This window comes from Antrostomus carolinensis, unplaced genomic scaffold (genome assembly GCF_000700745.2).
Source record: "Antrostomus carolinensis isolate BGI_N321 unplaced genomic scaffold, ASM70074v2 scaffold6277, whole genome shotgun sequence".
Lineage (NCBI taxonomy): Eukaryota > Metazoa > Chordata > Aves > Caprimulgiformes > Caprimulgidae > Antrostomus > Antrostomus carolinensis.
Window position 1 is genome coordinate 34,708 of NW_010329370.1, and position 17,515 is coordinate 52,222.

General features: G+C 36.9%; 1 protein-coding gene across 1 annotated transcript in view; it reads right to left on the reverse strand.

The window, feature by feature from the left end:
* Positions 1-1,421: 1,421 nt before the first annotated feature.
* NAMPT (nicotinamide phosphoribosyltransferase) overlaps positions 1,422-17,515 on the reverse strand; it is a gene marked incomplete at its 5' end in the record, with an annotated part of 17,742 nt that continues 1,648 nt past the window's right edge. The window contains 8 exons of the mRNA XM_010172534.1: positions 1,422-2,611; positions 4,351-4,485; positions 4,646-4,786; positions 10,069-10,188; positions 11,401-11,626; positions 13,669-13,805; positions 14,173-14,331; positions 14,820-14,948. Of these exons, the coding sequence (XP_010170836.1) occupies positions 2,498-2,611; positions 4,351-4,485; positions 4,646-4,786; positions 10,069-10,188; positions 11,401-11,626; positions 13,669-13,805; positions 14,173-14,331; positions 14,820-14,948 (1,161 nt within the window). The remainder of the gene's footprint in view (positions 2,612-4,350; positions 4,486-4,645; positions 4,787-10,068; positions 10,189-11,400; positions 11,627-13,668; positions 13,806-14,172; positions 14,332-14,819; positions 14,949-17,515) is intronic.

Genomic DNA, 17,515 nt, shown 5'->3' on the forward strand with positions numbered 1-17,515 from the left:
AGTATTAACACAAAACTCCCAATTCCTCTTTTGAAATACAAATACTGCATTATATTATGAAATGGGGATAATTAAAATATATCAATGACTACAAATCTAGTAATTTAAAGCAAACTTAAACATGCTGTTTGCTTTCATGTGGAAGAATCAGGATACTGTATGGTTCAAGCACTGCAGTCATTTTTGTCAACTCCTTGATGCCCAGAATGTCAAACCACCAAACAGACATGTATTCAGGTCTGAATAGCACCAGGTGTTTTTCTCTTTTTTTTTTTTTCTTTTAAAGATATTAACATTTAATAAAATTAGTGACGTGACAACTTTCTGAAAGTGACATGCACAAGTAGACAATTTGCTTCAAGTCTCCAAGCTAAAAGTTTTAGACAATACTGAACAATTACTAATGTATTTAATGGTACACAAGAAAACAGTGCTTCCACAGTATATCCTCAGTTCTCAAGTATAAAAATATCAATTATGGGTAGACAATAGTTATCAAAATTTTTATTGATACTGAATGAAAGCAGCATTTACTTTATTGTTTTTTAAATCATACATCATAAAATTCCCTAGTACACATGTGGAAGAGTGAAACAGGCTCTGCACTATTTATCTGCTACTGATCCTAGGTCCAGATTTAAAAGCTTTCCTGGCCAAATGCAAACAAAATAATTAATAGCAAAGGGAAGGCAGTTCCTCAGTGTGAAAGGTCAGCATTTAGAGCCTTACCAAAGCACTATTTTTGAAACAATACATCACTTAAATGTATAATTACATACACTACAAGTGGAAAACAAGTTTTTATTAACAAGAGCTATTGAGACTGGGAATAAATGTCTTAACCACAAACCCTGGAAATATTATGGGTGCTTTGATGTGGCCCTTTTTGGCAAGAGAATAAGAACAATGAAGTATGGCTTTTCAATCTCCCTTTAAAAGCATGTTTTATAAAATTTTGTAAGCTTAAGTTATTTTAGAAGATTCCAAAGGTTTTTTTCTGTAACATCATTTACTAATTAGAAGCATTAATTACGTCAGTATATTAAGCCATTGGCTGATAGCTGATCAGTGTAACACAGGAGCCATTTGCTTTCGCTGTTGGTTTTGTGGTTGGTTGGGGGTTTTTTTTGTTCTTTTTTTTTTTTTAAGGGAGGTACTTTTCTAGTGAGAGTACTACCAAACTTTTCAGAGGTTACTACATAGCTTCTCAAATAAAATCCTCAACAGTTTTGTTTTCCAGCAGATATTAAAATCAAGCATATGCAGAGAGCAAATACAATCAAGTGCAGACAGTTCAAAAGTATCTCTCAAACATGTTGTTTTACAGTTTACCCTCTGCAAAATAAAAAGTCCCTCCTCACCCCAATGGGACGGGGCAAGAAGGGGAAACAGGTCTGTCATTCATGTAGGAGTTTGGCTAGCATAAAGTTTTATTAAAGTTGTTAACAAAAATAGTTAAACATTTTTACAATTTAACATCCAGTCTGACAAAAGGCAAATCAATGAAAAAAATACAAAAAAGTAAAAAAGTGCACTACCCAGTCCAGTATTTTGCTTTAAAGTCATGTCACTTACAGTATATGAAAAATAAACCCAGAAGTGTAATTACTTTAAAATACACCGCTTCCATATTTCAGTATTTTATACATATATTCTATAGTGGAAGAGGAGATCTCTTAAAAACTTTACTCTTAAAATATTGAGGTGCATATGCCAAGTGGGATAGACTTGGCAAGTTAAGTTGCAGTAGAGAATCCTTTCAAATTTGGCATTTCATTTACATACCTTACCATGCCAGCAAGGTCTGTAGTACCTAAACCTTCTAGTAAGAACAGTAATTTTCTTTAATGCAGATTTACTAATACAGACAGCTACAAGAAACGATGAGGTCAGCAATTCTATGGGATCTTAAGGAGATATGAGTCCCGATTTAGTCATCAAATGGTACAATGTCACAACAAACTTTAAGGCCATGTTTTATTTGCTGATTAATGGACAAAAGGCAATGGATTTCCCCCCCCCACCAAATATTTTTGAAAGTCTGTGCTCATAAAAATCATGAAAAGTTGGAAAGACTTAATTATTGAAACTTTAAATATATTTTACACAATCTTGTTTGTACAAAAATACAAGTTAAATATAAACATAAAGCAATCATGATAATTTTATGTAAATCCATTTTGTGATATTCTGTTATATATAAAAAAGTTTCTCAGCTCTGTCTCATTTGTGAAAAGATCAATACCAGATTGAATCACTACTGGCAAAGGGCCCTAAAAAGCACACTTTAGCTTTAAATATGTTTTACAATGTAAGTACCATTTTCTGATTTCATCTTTTCTAAAGACTGGCAAAAGATAGGGCAGTATGTCCATAAACCAACAAATAATTTGGCTACAATGTCATAAAACACAAACACACAAATCTGTACAATAAACCCAGTAGCTATGCAGTACGTACTTATTACACACACACATACACAGACATGGAATGAAACTTAGAGAGACGCCATTTCTAGTTCACTGTTCTTCAGTCTGGCATTTTGTCTTACTTCATCAAATGAATATGACCTCGTTACCTTTCCATTCCTAAATACCGTATGAAGGAGATCCTGCAAGAAACACCACTGTTTTAGCAAGAGTGATTTGTCAAACGAACAAACGTAGGTTACACAAACTCAAAACAAGCACCCAAATCAAGCCTTTTAGGACTATGGCTTTAGACTGTCAAGATACTAAATCTTTACAGCTTCTTCTGATGCCTTTCACCAATGCTTGGCCAGAAGAAAGGATTTAGGCCATCCCGTGCACAGACGGAATCTTTGTGCTGAGTAACCCTTAAAATGAGTTGTCCACATTTGGCCAAAGCCAAATACACACACGTTAAATACACCTTGCTAGAGGAGCCAGTAAGAAAGGTGACACTCAACCAATTAAATACAGTTCAATTATAGATGTTTAAATAAAATCTTTATTTCCTCTAGAGCTATGAAGGAAAACAAAGGTTTTTTAAAAAAATCCCTTTCTTCACAGTCCCCTTTGCACGTATATTTTCTAAAACAGTGTATCAAGAAGTGCTTGCAAACAGCACGCTGGAAGAGTGGTAAGCACAGCTCTGTACCTCAAAGTTAGCACAGAGGCACGGCTCAGCAGTCACTATGCTTCATGACCCCTATTGCAAGGGCCTGCGGCTTTAGGGAAATGGGCCCACAGAGGAGTACATTTCCCCGTCATTTCCCAGGGAGCCCCAGAATCTGTATCACACAAATAACCCTCTCTAATATCCAAGGACAGAAAATTGATTAATAAATTCTTTCATCTGTCAAAAATGAAGGAACTATATATTGCTGAATTTTAGACCTCAAGTCTTGTGATTTGTGTTTTGAAGAGATTTCTCATCATTAGGTCCTTCCCCCTCTACACATATACATACATATGTATGTTCATCACAAACATATACACGTGCATATGTGGATATACAACTTTCAAAGTCTTTTCTCAGATCTTTGCATCCAGGTTACATTATCTACAGTGTATATAACTCAGTTTTTTGTCTTGAAATTTCTCAGAGAGATCTCAGTTTTAGTAAGCATAAAAACAGTATGACTAGCAGTACTGCTCTGCCTAGTAGCACACAAACGTGCTTCTGTATACCAGAAAACTCAAGAAATTTCCAGCTTCTAAAGACTGAAGTGCAATTTGATAACTTTATTTCAATCCTCTTAATACAGGAAGACTCAACATGCAGTTCAACATTTCACTGCCTGCATACTGAAAACGTAAGAGATATCAAACTGCCCAAGACTGGCGTAAAGTTTGTGATTATTTTAGTGAAATAGCATTTCATTTTGCAATTGTAAAGAATTAACAGGGAAATCAAATTCATAGTTTAAACTTCCATCTTTGAAAACTGGGCAACTATTCCACACACTGAGCATTAACATCTGAAGGAACTATTTAAATATCAAAACAGGGAAGTAGAAACAGATTTTAGTTATGTCTTTCCCTCTCCCACTTCCAACTTGGGTCACCACTCAAATTGTGCTTTATAGCCCATATAAAACTACTTGGCTAGCATATATTCTGCAACACTGAGACATTAGTTTTGGTAAAAAGCAGCGATGTTCTCTTGTTTCTGAAGACAAACAAAAGGAAAAGATCTCAAAATGTAAAGCCTGAACATTCTACTGGCATTCTAACATTCTGCTGTTACTGAATTTGGCACTGGGGACACTTCTGAAGTAATAAGATGGGAGTTGAACAAAAAGATAATCAAAACTTAATTACGACCTGCACTTTCTGAGTTTATTTTTGCAAGACAAATGATGTAATACATTTTAAAAATTCATACCTGTCCATACTCTTCAAGATCTCCCTTGCCTTCTTCAAGCGTCACATAATCTCCAGCGGGCGTCCGATGCAACGACAGTCTGCCTTTCTTCGACCTTTTGTTCGGATCGGCAACCGGATCCTTGAAGACATTTACCTAAAATGAAGAGAGTATTTTTTTTTTAAAAAGGAAAGGGCTCTGTGGGGCTTGTGTACCTAATACAGGTGGTGGTAATGTAACAGGAAACGTCAAACAGGTTTTTAAGCGGAGAGGCCTCCACTGAAAACACAGTGGTAGAAGTAGTAGAAAGACTTACCCCGAGACCGTTGGTCACCACATAACTACATTTGAAGGAACAGTTTAAGAGATCTCTGGTTAGTTTCTGCAACAAAGCTCCACCAGATCCAAAGGCAATATTCTCAATACTCCATTTATTCTTCTTCATTCCCTCCACAATCTAATAAGAAAAAGAAAACTTATGATGGAGCATACTTTTAAGCCATGACATTTTTCCAGAAAAATATTATACTACTAAAACAAGATGCTTTTACAGACAATTAAACCAACTAACATTCAGTTTCCAGGAGATATATGTAACAGTTATTTCAATACTTGGCACACTGTTTGCATTTTTATTTGTGATTTCAGCATGGCATAATTAAATAAAGTTTTTGCTGTAAAACTGTTATCATGCCAGCATGTAAACTTCCCAAACTAGGGTAGCAGTAACACAATGCTGAGACAATCAGAGCTCTAAAGAAAATAAAACTTCATGGGAGTACGTCAGAGCCTTCTGGTTTCTCAGAATTATGGGAAGTCCTCAAAGCACAGCATGTATCCTGAAACAAAGCAGTCATCTTGCTCAACAACTCCAGAAGGTTGTTACCCACTTTGAGCGAGGACTTCAACAAAATCACATTGACTAGAACCACGTTAGCAATTTCAAAGATGGGAAATGGAAATACATAAAGCTGCTCAAGAAGTTTGCTTTGCTGCCTTCTCAGGCAAGTACAGATCAACGTGAACTGCACTGCTATCAACAGTCAAGTTAAAACTTACTATATCATTCTTCCCCCACTCTCATTCTATCCAGACAAACATGACATCCTCTAGCCTGGAGTAATGGGTGCTAGTTTAGTCATGCTCATAAACGGCCAAGATTTGTTTCCCTGAACCTGTTACCCTTATGACAGCCTGAAATGGTGGTTATAGCCCCAATAAGAGTGTGTTTGAATTCCTATCTCCAAACCAAATTAACAAAAGTGGGTGAGAAAACTTCAGAATGGGTAAAATCACAAAATCCTATCCATCCAGAAAAAAGGAGGGCGAGAAGCAGAATGAAAGGACATAATCTACAGGAAACAGTGTAGAGTTTCAAAAATTAACATAATCAGAAATCTGATAATCTTTAGTGCAGTCTCAGCCTCCTGCATCAAAAAGAAATGCCAGAGTAACATTGAACAGGACTGTTTCAGGACCTACTGATGACAAATCACTTTATTTTTTTTTAAGGGACAGCTAAGGCAAAATTCAAGTTTCATAAGGAAAAAAAAGGAGACTTTCCAACTTCAGACACTGACAAAAGGGTGGCTAATGTAAATAAAAGAACATTTTGTATATTGATTTAGTCCCATTTGGATTGTTTCTTCACAGACACTCTCAAAGTCTGAATGCCTGACAGAGCCCATCCAACAGGAGAGGTGGACTGCAGAGCCATAACCTTTTGAGGGTATGCTCTGATCACCTTCGGACTACATTTTTAGCTGAGATTTCCCCAGTAAAGATCTCACCAGTGAGTTCCCAACTTACTCACCTGCATCCAAGAAGCCAAACAAAATGTATCTCAGGCCCTACCACCATGACTTTCACTTAAGGGAACCTTTTGGAAGCTTTGTATCCTGAACAAATATCCCCTCAATATGTGACAAACCCATGTATTTTAGCAGTAGTCATCACATCCTTTCAGATAGTGACCATACACAAAAGGAATCTGTATTTTCAGGTGATTAGGTTCTCCTGGAAGCAGTTAAAGGGGTACCCAGGGAGAATAAAGGATTGAAATAAATTAAATTCTTCCTTAAGCATCTCAGAAGTAACTGAAGACGACAAAAGAAGGGTAACAAAAGGGACTTGGTGTACCCTCTTCTTAAGCGTAAGGTCCAACAGCACCATAAGAAACCAGACCTGACCAGGCCTGGATATGGACTCTGTTTATCTACACTGTCTTTTGAAAAGGCAAATGCGGGTAAGCTCCACCTGGACTCTGATCAAGTTCTGTCCAGACGCTGAACACGTCTGAAGCCATGTGAACAGTTGGCCAAGCCTGAGCCAATATATTCTACTCCTTTCCTTATCAAGTTTTATAGATCACATCTGATACTGAACTTGCTTGAACACGCCTGCAAGATGTAGCACAAACTACCCGGTATAAACAACATCCTACCAAGGTCCATGATGCTTAGACTTGATGTTCACTGACACTTGTAGGTTAACAGATGCTAGTACAAATATAGCATAGCTGGGTCATGGCTGCTTAACCTTCCTGCCTGGGTGAGAAGAAATGTGAACCCCCTTTCACCTAGTGTGCCTGCTCTCATTTACAGATGGTTTGTTCATCTCATGCCACAGGCACAACTCCTCACTCACCTTAGTTTCCACCTCCCCACTGTCCCAAGGGATTTCCTTACTCAGACTGATCTTCGGCTGATGAGGGGTGAAAGGGAAGGGAAATCAAGACCAAGATGAAAGACAGCTCTGACTCTAACAGTGACCTGCAGCAGAGGCTCAGATAACAGCTTCCTTCATAATAGGGAAGAGATGGCAAACAGCAGCCATAATAGGGAAGAAGAAAAGTGGGAGATCTGAAAAAAACTGAAGCCTTCCCCAAAGGAAAACAAAACAGAAGAATTTATCTTGCACTTTCAAACCTATACAGGGAGAACAGTTCAGGTGTCAAGGTACTGACCAGCTTCCTCTGACCATTATGAGCATGATTATCAACTGTGACTCCAGATTAGAGGATTTTCTTTGTATAAAAATTTAAAGACATCTGGAAATTGAATGTTCAAAGAAAATCCTTTGAAAGTGTAGTACATTGTGGAGTTAGCAGATTGGAATGATTTTAAAAAGTGAAAATGCTAGGACAAAGTCAAAAAAGGTTCCTTACCTGTTCTACCAGCATCCCCTATTAAAACAAAATTTTAAAATCCAGTTTATACTCTGAGTTGTTCTCTATATTGTTGTTTCAGCTAGTTTGGATAGTTAAATGAGACTGATCAGTCATTACTCATTCTAGATTTTGCTATTGTACCCATTACCTTTCATCTGATCCATAGCAATAAATCATGCCTGGAATCTAAGATTAACAAGGAATAATTAGAACTATCACCTGTACAGGTTTTAAGAGGCTGGGGCGGGGGGGAGATGGCCACATCTATATGTTCATGTTTGTTCATGCAATTTCCTGTTGGAAAAGGATGACTTATACTTTAGGGTTGGGTTGGTTTGGGGGTTTATGGTTTTTTGGTTGGTTTGTTCCCCCCCCGCCCCGCAACTGCAAGCTATTACTCAGTCTTGCAAAAGTCAGCATAGTAACCTTGGTTTTGCTGACATAAGAGGATCATGAGGTCTATGAAATTTAAACATGAATAAAATTAGGCTACAAGATCATGGTCTTTTTGCTCCAACATAACTTGCTGCTGTCAAAAAAGTGTCTCTCTCGTTCCTGCCTGCTTCCCCCAGCTCAAAACAAGTTTATTTTCTCTCCTGTATTGTGCTGCTGAGTACTGGCCCCTTTTTTGAGTCAATTTAATTCACTAACCCACAAAATTGATCACTTCTGGCTGAGTTAGTTTGCTGCTATGTGTGGGCTAAATTAGTTTAATGACCAACGGTTCAATGACCAAAGCTGACACGAGGTGCACAGCAAGATCACAGAGTCAGGAAGAGATGAGAAGGTGGCCACTAGGCAGCAGGGAGTTACATCTGCTCTGTAAGCCCCGTGGAACTGGATCTTCACCTCTCTTCTACCACATGTTACAGGTAGACTTTTCCTTATAATCAGTTACAGTTTGATGAGGAAATTATGTGAACAGGGAGATCATCTGAACAAAGATTTGCTCCTTCTGCCTCTTATCTCTCTCATTAGCTCCTGGAATTATTTTCCTGTTCTACCTGGAAAGCAGTGCATTTTTTCCTTTAATGTAAAGTTTTTAAATACTAGTTTTAATATTTTGATTACAATTGATGCTATATGAGCATCCTTGTATTTTGTTCAGTGTAACTTGCAGAAACCAGCCTTTTGAGTTCCTTACAAGAAAAAATTAATAGTCCATATTCTTTCCGGTCATGACACATAAAAATCTCAACCACAACATACTCTGCCTGACACAGGCATCAGTCCTGTTAAATGGTTGTTGAGAACAAGCAGAAGTTTGTTTTTTTGTTTTTTTTTTTAAAAAAAAGGTCAGAGTCGCTTCCCTTAGTATCTAATGACAAGACTTACTTTCCACCTATTAACCTCTCATGCTTGTGTTCTGTGAAGCACATTAGCACAGTTGTATATTCCCAAAAAGCCACATGGGACAAAAAAATAAAGTAAAATGAACTTTGCATCAAAGGCTATTGGAGGAGGAACAAAACTAGTGGGTGACTGCACTACAGTTGGCGTATCAGGTAACAATCTCAATATTAACTGCTCTCTAAGGATCTGAGTGACAAATTTGAGTTCTGTCCTTGAAGTTCACATTATGTGCCCATGGTAGCTAAAGCAGACAATTTCAGATTAATTAGAAAACAAGCCTGGTGTCTCTTACTCTTCATTTTGAGGTGCAGCAAAAGTCAACTTTGTCAAGAAGAATCTAAGGATGTGTCAATCTAGAAAGCTAAGACAAGCATCAATAAAATCAAGTAAAATCAATCTTAAATTTATCTAACTTATTTCTGTTTTTGAACTAATACAGCTGAAGATGAATGATCCAGGACAAACCTGATAAAGTCAAGTCCTCCACATTTTACATGCCCCTCGTCATCTGTAGTCACTGCAGCCTGTACCTTTGTAACCACACTATACTACCTAGTATCTCCATCTAGTCAATAGTGGTGAATTTATAACTAGTTTCAAGCGTGCAGCATCTGCTAAATGACCAATTTTTGTCTTGATGAAATCGCACTTTTGACTCAGACTACAGCCTAATCTGTTATACACATTTTCTGGGCTTTCAACAATCCTTATTCCACTAGTTGCCAAATCAACAAACTTGCCTCCCTCACTGACTTTAAAAATTCTCCTTGAAAACCACACCTTCAAAATATGAGTGCAAGCATACTTCAGATGGTACATAACTAATGAGCCAGGCTAATTAATTACTACTATTGCTATAGCACAGCAATCATGCAGTGTGCTTTAGATACCAATGAAAGGACCAAACACTGCCAGATTTTGATTTGAATGAGACTTGACAAGCAGGATGAAAGCAAACAAAAGGAGAGACAGTGGGAGGAGAAGGGTTACAACAGGGGGATTAGGAAATGCCTTTTAGGTTTTTTTATGCATCTTAATAATTCCCTGTGGAGGTTTAATGAATTTGTTTTACGCATTAGGATATCATTGCCAGTGTCTGGAATGAAGGGCAGGGTGGGGTCAGCAGAGAAGCTGCAATATCTGACTAGTCTTAACAGAGTACAGATTAAATATCAACACTGTCAGTGTCACCCTGACACATGAACAGCATCTCCTACCTCTTGCAGTGTGTTGATATCCACACCATCCCCTTGAATAACTCTGAGATATGGCGGCAGCAACTTGTAGCCTTTTGAGTTCTCTGTAATGGGAAATTTCTTCCCTAAGATCTCCAAGACCTATTCAAAAGAGAAGGGAGACAGTTCAAAATAAAAATAAAAAGCTGCCATTCCAATAAGGAAACACAATTTCCACATTTTAGTCATGCTCTGAAAAAAACAAATATTTACATAAATATACCCACATATCCTGCTCTAAATCTATCCACATAGGCACACACACAAAAAGCACACCAGCCACTGTGGTGGAAGCTATTAGGTTAAAGAAGTCACAGTCCATATGGCCTTTATGAACTTGTACCTGAAAGCTAATCAGAAGAACCATGCTTCCCTCCTTTCTCTCTTTGGTGGCTAGGATTTTTTGCTATTAAATGTGTCAACTGAATATTCTGCTCTTCTTTCGACCTCCCTCTTAAGATGGTGGATGAGGCTTTTGGTTTTCTGCGATTTTGTTAGCCACCAATAATTAAAATGAAACACTTCAGTTAGGAGTTTTTCTTATCAGCTCTGATAAAGATGATTCAAAGTTCCTATTTATGATATGCCACTTGTGCCAAAAAAAGTGTTAAAGCTGTATGGATCTAATTTGATAAGAGTACCAACATAACTAAAATCTCCCCTACTTTCTTATTAAAAGAGTGCTGACAGCTACTCAAATTCAGAAGCATCAACAGCTTTTATTATAGAACTGCAACAATCATTATGCTAAACGTAGCTCTAAAGAGCTACAAGGCAAAAAGCATTTTTCAACTCCGAAGTTGTGTGCCACGGACTTAAATGCATGTCTTACAAAAGGGAGAAAAGTGCTAAACTTTTGTATTTGTAGCATAAAACAGTGAATTACGTTAATACAGGACAGCAAGATATTTAAACTTGGTGGTAAGAAGTATTATTGGCCTGGCATTTGTTAATGCTCAAGTTGTTTCCTGTTTTATTTCTCATTAAGTGATGAAAGATCTCTCTCTTTATAGAATCATTCCAGCACCTTTAGACCAGCAAAACCAGTAGCTGTTGTAAAAGCTTCAAGAATAGTATGCAAGAATGGGTTTGATGGAAAAGATTAGACTATTCAGACTGCAAAAGAGTTTCCATATCTATATTTAGATGAGGTAAACGTTTACATTTTTCATAGCTCCTAATCATCTAGCATCACATATACACTATGCATAACAAGTTAGAATATTATGTTTCCTATGTTTGTTAGCCAGTCATTACAAAGCAAACAATTGCACTTCCCAATCTTGTATACAAATTACTTCAAGAAAGGATTACCTTTAAAACAGTGTCAAGGGGATTCCCAGAATCTGGTCTAATAATAAGCGGTGCCTCTGGACTTCGGGCTTCAATTATGTGCCTTAGGTCATCACCCCATATTTTTTCACAAGCATTGTAAATGTCGTAGCTGTCACTAACCACAGATACAGGCACTGAAGAAAACTGTGTCACTATGTGTTCAAAAGCATCTTTTTCATGATCTTTCCCCCAGGCTGTTATGGTACTGTAAAGTCAATTGAAAAATCCATATTAGAGCAGCATTCATATGTTAAATCTCACATTCTGTATCTCCTACCAGCAACAGTTCAAGATAATGATAGGCACTATGATTACAAGACAGCATAAACTATGTGCTTATCAGCACTATGTTGCATGGATGGTAAATATACTATATACTAAATAAACAGCACCCTGGATTTATCTTTGGAAACTCAGACAAACACTTAACACATGAAGCTTGTTTCACATATAGATGTGATTTTATTTTTTTTTTTTTTTTAAACATTTGTGAGAGTTTCTCTCTTAAATCTGAAATTCAGACGGTTAGGGAACTACAGATGCAAGAACAGAACATCTGCTCTGGCAACTTCAGAGTCCAAAATGGAAAGTAGAGAACTAGCAGCATACGTTAGAAAAATCTTAAAAGAAAACACAGTTTATTTTCTTTTTTAATAGTGATTTAAAACCATTATGCTCACTCATACAAACATTCTTCTAGAGGAACCTCAGGGCATTACCCTTGGTACAAGGGTATAGGTAAGCACATAAAACAGAGCTGCTAAGAGAGGTAATAAGTTATTGAATGCCAGTTGATCTGCATGTGGCTGTCACAGACCAGCTGACATAACTGACTTCAGTAACTTGTGTATGAACCCCTAAAACGTTCTCATGCAAAGCACAGGTGTGCAGCAAGAGCTAGTGGGCATTGAATTTTTACCATTAAATGTTTGCATTAATTTCTGCATGAACAAGCCCCAGATCACAGTAGTGAAGAGGCAAAATAGGATTTATTTCATAGAGGCTGGGGCAGCCTGAGGACCAACCCTGGTGGCACACCAGAGGCAAGCATCATGCTCACAAAACAACCTCATACTGGAGGTTGTGCAACAGTAGAACAATTCTGGAAAAATTCAGGTTTCTTGCACCAGACCATTTTTGTGTATTAACTTATAAAGGGTGACCGTAGACTGCATTTAGCAATGAAAACTTTAATTAGGACAGTTTAAGCTGCTTTCATACCACCACTTCAACATGCTGTGCAGAAGACGCTTGTTTGTTCTTTGACTCCCTGTGCTTGCCTTCTTTACAAGGAAATTTATAATTGCTTGGTCCATCATTTTTTGATTTAACTGTAGCATTAAACTAAGCTAAGAGAAGACACTTCAGAAATAGTTGTCACATCTACTGACCAAGCAGGTGTTCTAGAACAGCACTACAGCAATGGTCCAGAAAGTTATATGATGCAGTGTTCGTTCAAATACAATCACCACCCTATTAGGACTATTCATGCAAGCCTTTCCGTTGTCTGTCTCGCAATTCTAAGCAAAAATATTCACTATTTAAAAGCACTACGTTTTGTACTCTAAGAAAAAAACAGCTGTACCTTTATATTCTGCTTATTTGAGTATGCACACTTGCAAGTGAAATCAAAGGATCTGCATTCACTCCTGACCTTTTACAGCATTCTGGTATAAAAAGCGAGAGTTCTTCACCTCAAATGTCTGTTTGAGACCAGTTCCTTACTCTCAAAAACTCATTCACAGTTCTTAGTGAGAGATCAAGGGTTTACCATTGTCTGAATTAGTTGTGCTGATGGGAAGCTTTAGAGCAACTGCCTCTTCTGGAGGAAGAACATGATCTGGGAGAGTCCAGAATTGCAACTTACATGGTTTTTAATTTTATGATTCTATGTTTAAAACAAAATTTAAAGTTCATAACATGAATCCTCATTATCTACTTTTACCTGTAAGATTTCATGTCCATTCTAAAAAGAATCATTCAAATTTACTTAGACCCTGATAAGAAGGTTATCGTTAAAAACATTTGAAACGTGTTTGCAGTTAAGAACAACCATGCCACTGTTGTGTCCCTAGAACATACAGAGGCATCAGTATTGCACTTCAGCTTCAACAGCTGGACCAGATATGGCTAATACTATATAATATAAGTGAAACAGCTTAATATTTCTGGATACAAAGATAGGTAAGAAAAAATTACGTTTTCTTAAGCTATTTTCAAAAAGGCTTTAATAGTCTAATATCTTACCTGTGTTCAGCAGCTGGAACAGAATATCCTGGAACCGGATCTTTTGTACCATAGTACTTTTTAATTAATGCAATTCCTGCTACAGTGTCTGTTCCTTTGAAGTTCACCAAATGAGCTGAAGCTCCTATTCCTGCAGTCTGAAAAAAAAAAATATGCAACTTTCAGTTGCCACGCCAAATATAGAAGCCTAAATCCAGTCACCGCCTAGCACCAGTTTGTAACAGCAAAACTCTGACTCAGTTCCCATTTCACCAATAGCCTCTTCATGCATTTACAGAGGGAAGACAGCTTCCATATAGGAAAAAAGCTCTCCCAGTCTAGTGTTCACAGTTCAGACAGAGTACCCACCCCAGATCTACCCACTGCACTGAAGTCCAAACACAGTGCTCTGTGCAGTCACAATTTCACTGCTGAACAGAGACACAACTGAAAACAGATACACACTACAATCCTTTATAGTTAAGAACAATTAGATTTCTCAAATTATTAGACAAGTAGGATTACCTCTTGTGAAGAAACTCCTCTGTAGCCAAAGTCATGCAGTTTATACTCCAGTCCTTCTAAGCTGCCAGAAGTCTCTAGCAAATACTTGGCCAAAATCTTTTTCTGCTCTCTAGAGTTTGTAGCCACTGTGATTGGATACCATGACTGCACAAGAATAGTCTAAAACAAAACCCATCACATTGTTAGGTGTAGGTTTGCTTAGGACTTCAAAATACCCACTTGGCATTTAATCAGGCACAAAAAGGTCTATTTATTTTCATCACCCATTCAGAAAGTGCTGGTGCCTCCAACAGTTTGCTTTAGGGCTGAAGTAATTAGCCTTTCTAATACCTTTATAAGGTAGGCCAGCCAGGTATTGACCATCTCAGGAGTTAGCACTCCCAAGCTACACACAATTCCCCCAACCCTCTTTTCCTTGTGGATAAAAGTACTGTTGTGAATTTCCTGTAAAATTCTTACAACCTCTTGCCAAGTAGGGGGAAAAGGTCTGTGTTAAGAGCACTAAAAAAAAAAAAAAGAATCCAGGATTAGTTCAAGCAAAAAACTAAAGCCTCCAGAAATTCCTCGTAAAACAATAAGGGATTCTACCTTTAAACTAAGTGTATTAATATTTACTTAGAAAAATCATGCTAACTTTCCAAACTGACCTCAATCCAATTTGTGAGCCAGTAGCACTCCGGATCTGTGTTTTCTACTGTGAAAAGAACGTTTCCTCTGGGAATTACAGAGCCCTCAGGAACAGCCTTTATTTCTATAGGAAGATGGCCATCGTATTTCTGTGTAAGAAACAGTAATACTGTTAGACAACAGGAAAGATTAGGAGCCACCCCTTTTATTTGACTGCAATGGATAAAAGTCAGACTATGATTCTGTTGAAAAAGCTTTCTTCTTCATTTCTTTCAGTCCTAGAAATAATTCAGTTTGTTTGCAGACCCATCAGCCCAAATAAATAAAAAAATCCACATTTATCAAAAAAGGAAGAAAAAGATATAACCTAAAAATAGTCTCTTTGTCAAACCAAACAATGGTTATCACTTGTATTCCTTGTGCAAACTGAGTTAGGAAGGCTTCAATATTCTACAAAAATACACAAGTTCTACCCACAGAATAAGAAACTTTTGCTACTCAGTTTTCTTCACTGTGTTTACATGAAGTAAGCTAAAAAAGTTTAGCTATTATCTAGGCCTTAAAAAAATCTCTAGTTTTGCTTAGTATAGATGTGTGCTTTGTTAATTTATTAGAGCAGGATCCATTTAATATCTATTTTAAAGAATATTTTATAATCTAAATTATTCACCAAATATGAAATCTAATCTTGAATTGTCATTCTTTTGTCAAATTCAGTCTTTGATACCTGAAGGACCACACATTATGTGAAATATGCCTTTTGAAAAAGAGTAAGTTGCAAATAGCAACTCTAAAAGAGTAATTATAACTTTCTGAAAGAGCTTTGCGAGCTAAACTGATAATACTTAAAATGTTTAGTATATTAATACTTTTTGACCGAAAGCTTTTAATGAGATATTCTTTAAAGGCAACAAAAATTGCATCAATTCAGATTCATAAGTAGCATGAAAACATATTCTCCAGTGCCTAAAATATATTAGAACTCTTTTCTACACTACAGTTTTAAAGTTTCTTCCAAAGTGTAATATGCTGAAGCAAATTGTGTTTATATACCACACACAGTTTAGTTGCCAGACTTGGAGATGTCTGTTCTGGATTAAAAAAGGACAATGAAGCCTTCAAAAAGGCTCAAAATAATTTATTACTGATTCAATTAAGACAAAATTATACTTAAGTGAAAAAACAAAACATATTTCAAAGTTGCTATAGGTGGTAATTTTGTCCACAGAAAAAGCAATACAATCATACCATAGCACGATGTTATAGCCCTTTTCAAATTTTTTAGGTAGAATCAACTTGTACAATTCAAGGCTTACTTCTCTGTAACTCTTGGTCAATTCCCGCCCGCTTCCAGCCTTTACACCACTTCCTTGTTCCCCAGGCAGTCCATTCCTCTCCTCCACCCTATCAGTATCTACTCATTCATTTACTCTTTATACTAATTCATGCATGTACATTTCAAATTCATTTTGGCACTTCACTCATACAGCCTTTTCTGCCTCCATTTTACCTAATGCTACACATGAGGTAACAGAGGTAACAGGTAACAGAGCTTGAGAGCAAACAGTTGTAGGTATGTGAATATATACAGCAATCAACACTTCCAGTTTGAGAGCCATTAGCACCTAAGATCAAGAAGTAGAAATCATATTTGTTTATATATATATATGCACAATGTTAACAAAAAAGTCTGATAAAGGAATAAACAATGTACACAGGGTGTATGCAGGAAGGCTTATTTTAACTAAACCAAAAGCATGCATTGAAATTGACTTAGTTAAACCATGTTAAAACTCAGTGTGGACAGACATGCAGCATTAAAAGTGTATTAACTTGGTTTAGTCAAAGAGGGATCAAGATTACTTTAAATACAGATGAGAGCACTTCCCAATGTATAACGTAGCTTAAACACAAATATAGATTGAATTCAAATCTGTAGTTATTTCAACTGGATGCAAGTCCTCTACAAACCTCTCTGTAACTCCCTCTTAGAAAACAGTGGTTTGATTTACCTTGCTGCCATTTGCAACATTTAGTTGAAATTCATTTTTCTCTTGCACACCTTATGGTTCACCCTGGTTGCAAGATGACATCCAGATATATTCACAGACAGATGTCACCATAACACACAGTCAGGGTACCCAGGGAAAAATAAATGCAAAGAACTAAAAATTGTATTTTCAAATGCCAAAAATATCCATTCACTAGAACCCACAATGAAATTTAGCATTTAATTATTCTGCAGAGATTAGAAAAGCTCTGATGAATGCTATTAATCTGAATCTGCTGAGACGCAGAGAAGAGATGTCTGCAATTACTTGAAGACTGTCACCTTTTTAAACAAAAGCGAAAGAGGATAATTGTGGAAAGACTTAATTTGGAGGGATTTGTGTGTCAGAAGTGCTCAAGCCTTGTATTTCATAATCAAGTTCCACTTAAATATCTCTGAAAAATTTAGAAAACAATTAAACCAAACATGTATTTCCTGGAACTATTTACACACGCAAGAAGTTGTAATTCTTTCTGTATTAGAATAAAAACGGCTATAATTAGTTGCAGAAAGCAATGTAAATGATGTAAGGAACCACTAAACACTGTATTATATATGGAGACTTGCCAACAAGCCCCTACTTATACAAGCTGGCTGATGGCAGCCATAAATCCTTATTACCTGCAAAGCCATATTTGGCATCTGAAAGGATGAAAATTACTTTTC